The 3633-nt window shown below is 42.3% G+C and overlaps 1 protein-coding gene across 1 annotated transcript; it reads left to right on the top strand.

The window, feature by feature from the left end:
- Positions 1 to 244: 244 nt before the first annotated feature.
- On the top strand, positions 245 to 1256 carry M431DRAFT_11877 (hypothetical protein; the record flags this gene model as incomplete). The annotated part of the gene is made up of 3 exons (XM_024912046.1): positions 245 to 367; positions 419 to 714; positions 782 to 1256. The coding sequence occupies 3 exons, from the start codon at positions 245 to 247 to the stop codon at positions 1254 to 1256; spliced, it is 894 nt and encodes a 297-aa protein (XP_024766953.1).
- Positions 1257 to 3633: the final 2377 nt, after the last annotated feature.

Raw genomic sequence — 3633 nt, forward strand, 5'->3', positions numbered from 1 at the left:
CGAGCTGTGTGGGGAAGCCAGAAACTAACGAGCATTAGGTTGGCTCTACCACTTTCCTTGCGGTATAAGAGCCTCTCATCTCGCCCGAGGTCATTCTTTCACGCTCTCCATTATCAGATACAAAACAAACAGATTGAATTGATCTTCCTCGTCCGTGGCGTCTACACAAAATCTCGCTACATCAATCCTCTTTGTAACAGCATATTTTATTGATTTACCCTGCCTGATATCGACCGAACTCACCATGAACTTGGCCAATCGTGGCAATGGCGCTCTCACCACCAACCCACCAGCAGGTGACCAACACCTCTCTGTACACGGATCAGACTGGCTCTGGGCTGTCTTTGCGGTCTTCGCCATCACATCGGTTGGTTGACGCATGGTCACATGGAAGTTGGCCTTACTGATGACCAGGCAGATAATAGTTTTTCCTCTGACATGGAGAGCTAGAGCTGGAGAAAAGATTTTTCATTACCTGTTCACTATTGCTCTCCTTTCGGGTGCCGTCGCATACTTTAGTATGGCTTCGGACCTAGCTTGGAGTGTGATTCCACAGGTGAACAACATTGCCCATAGTGGCCTTACGCGCCAGATCTTCTTCGCCAAATACGTGTACTGGGTCATCTCTTTTCCTGTTTTGATTATCGCCATCGGTCTTCTTAGCAGCGTCTCATGGGCAACGATTCTGTATAATATAGCTCTGGCATGGGTTTGGTAAGTTATCGTCGTCAGTGCCTTCTCATCAATCGCACACATGTGCTAATAATTCTGCCTCACTCAGGATCCTATCCTATCTCTTCTCTGCTTACACCCACACCAACTATAAATGGGGGTTTTTCGCCATTGGCACGGTAGCCTATCTCGCGCTTGCCTTCAGCACCCTCGCCCAGGGCCATAGAGGCGCTCGCCGCATGGGCTACTCCCGCGACCACGCAGGACTGGCCGGCTGGATGAATCTGATCTGGTTTTTTTATCCGATTGCCTTTGGTCTCTCTGACGGGGGTAATCGGATTGGCATCACGTCCAGCTTTATCTTCTTTGGCATCCTAGATCTCCTCTTGGTTCCGCTTCTGGCCTTTGCTTTCATTTTCCTTGCTCGTAGGTGGGATTACAATCGCTTGAATCTTGCTTTCACCCAGAACAGCCGTGTCCATTCAGCAGCTGGTACATTTCCAGATAAGCAAACACATGGAGTAGCAGGAACAACCACGGGTGGCCCAGCAAATTCCACTAATACTACTCACCCTGTTGTTTAAGCTATTTACTATTTCACATTACTAAATATAATCTAATTATAAGCAAATATATACTTTGAGATTTATTTAAAGGTTATGTTTTTCTAATTTATAATGTATATTAAATTATTGAACTCTGCTGTCAAGCTTTGAACTGGGAATACTCCGAATGGTATCCCCGAGGAGGTTTTTGGACCTCAATCCAGCCGCTGCCCCGTCATAACGGCTGCCTTGTTGTCGTCTCCAGTCTTGCTCAGCGTCTTTTGCCCCGCCACGTACCAATTCTACCCCAGAAGATGTATCTACCTGATCAGTATCCCGGCATTATATAGAGTACAGAATACCTTTGAGACGTTGTTTTATCACCAACCCTGGAACTGAAACAAAGAGACTGGCGAATAAAACGTATCTTTCTCAAGTCTACTTTCTCAGATGCAAATAGAGCTAGACCATTCGAAGTTGACCGTAACTTAGAATAAGTAAAATCGCGATGGGCTTGAATACATATACAAAATCCAAACATAACCGTGATTTCCCACACTATATGCCTCCTTAAGGCAGATCTTATGCACACAAGCCATGTATTGCAAATACACTAAGTTTAGGAGGCTGCCTAAGTCTTTGCCTAAGCACCGAACTTGGACGCTGTGCCTGACACGAATTTGGTTCTCCCAAAGAAACTTTTTGTATTTTAATGCTGAAATAACCAAGTAAGAAGTTTACTCTTAAAAGTATCCGTCTGCTCAAGTTGAACTTACACCGCAGTTCTTGCATGCACAATTCTGGCCACAGCTACAGTTGTTTGGACCAGTGCAGCTGCAAGTTGTTCCACAATCGCAAGCCATTGTATCGTATGAATATTCGTAGTTGGTATTTGGGTATGATGAGCTGAAGGTCGCTCAAATTTCGTACGGCGGCGTTCATCTTCCTTTTATAGGGTAGTCACCCTGTGTAAGAGCTCCGAGGCGTGACGTAATTATGAGACTACCTAAGCAACGAACATCATCTTTCTTATGAAAGTACGATGCAATTATGACAGCATAAAGAATTAGGCTCAATAATGGACTCAATGTCAAAAGCTTTGCAAGCAAAAATACGTGGGAAAGGTATACTGTAAGATTTTAACAAGATCGGCCTTTTTTAGGGTGCTTCCGTAGAGTCCATCACCTTCTACTCTAACGATATACTACCTTTTGAGCCAGTGATGTTATTCTGATACGGCCGTTATCAGTGAATGAAGGGCCACTCAATTGCTTTCGTTTCAAGCCGTTCAATGGTAAGAAGATTGAGATCCATACTAGATGTAAAATAATAGACAATTGTCATAATGCCGGCCTATACTTGTATATTAAGCAGCCCCCTGCGTGATACTCAAAACAAGAGATATTAGCAGACGAACATAGCCCCAGCTATTTTATCAATAATATATTCCTATACGAAGATAAGGTTTGTAAATATGGGTTTCTATCTGTCTAGCACTGCCATGGCCGATCTAGCGGCCTACGCAGCGCGCCAATTAGCTCTATGCTTCTCGACTAGCTATGCCAAAGCCTTGACAGTAGTATATAGGAAACCAGTTAGTTACATTGCTAAAGATCCATCCAACAGACAGAGAAAGCTATTTATAATTTTGCGTGAGATTCTTCAGTAGACCTTTTCTCAGCTAAAAGTTCTGAGAGTTCCCGTTCTTTACCAACCCGCCAGGTAACTTTATTACCCCATCCCTTCCCTTTGGCTACCATATTCTCATTTGGTAAGCTTCGCCAGCGGCAGCGAGGAATACGCTGGGCCCCATCTTGAAAAAGCGAGATAACTTATTCTCTAACTATGGGCGTTATTTTGAATCCGTGCCCTGAGTCTCCCGTAAGAACGACAAGAGAGCTATTCCAGCCGGGGACATAGTCAATACGGAAGTCAGAGTCTTGTTACGACCCAACAACTTATGGTCGCAACTGGCAGACCTACAGGGTAAGTACCATGGATAAACAACGGTCTACACGAACTAATTAAGATTATATTCACTTTACGAAAAGTGAACACTAGTAAACGGTTACCTAATTAGGAAAATGTTCACTTCTACGAAAGTAAACATAAGTAAACATTATATTATATATATAACTTCTCTACGCTTATTTAAAATAGTTTAAATAGTTAGTTATAAATATAAAATAACGCTTAATTATATTTATAAAGTATTATCTACTAGTTATATAAATAAACCCCCTTTATTTTTATTAATTACCTACTAATCTAGCCTAGCCTATCCGCTAATATAAACCTAGTATAAGGTTTATCCCTTAGGAATTCCTCTTATACTAATACTATAGGAGCTTAGCTTATTATACGTTTATAACTCTTATTTAGAGGTTACCTTAGACTATAGGTAATATTATTATAA

Source organism: Trichoderma harzianum, assembly GCF_003025095.1.
Source record: "Trichoderma harzianum CBS 226.95 unplaced genomic scaffold M431scaffold_156, whole genome shotgun sequence".
In the NCBI taxonomy this organism is placed as follows: Eukaryota; Fungi; Ascomycota; class Sordariomycetes; order Hypocreales; family Hypocreaceae; genus Trichoderma; species Trichoderma harzianum.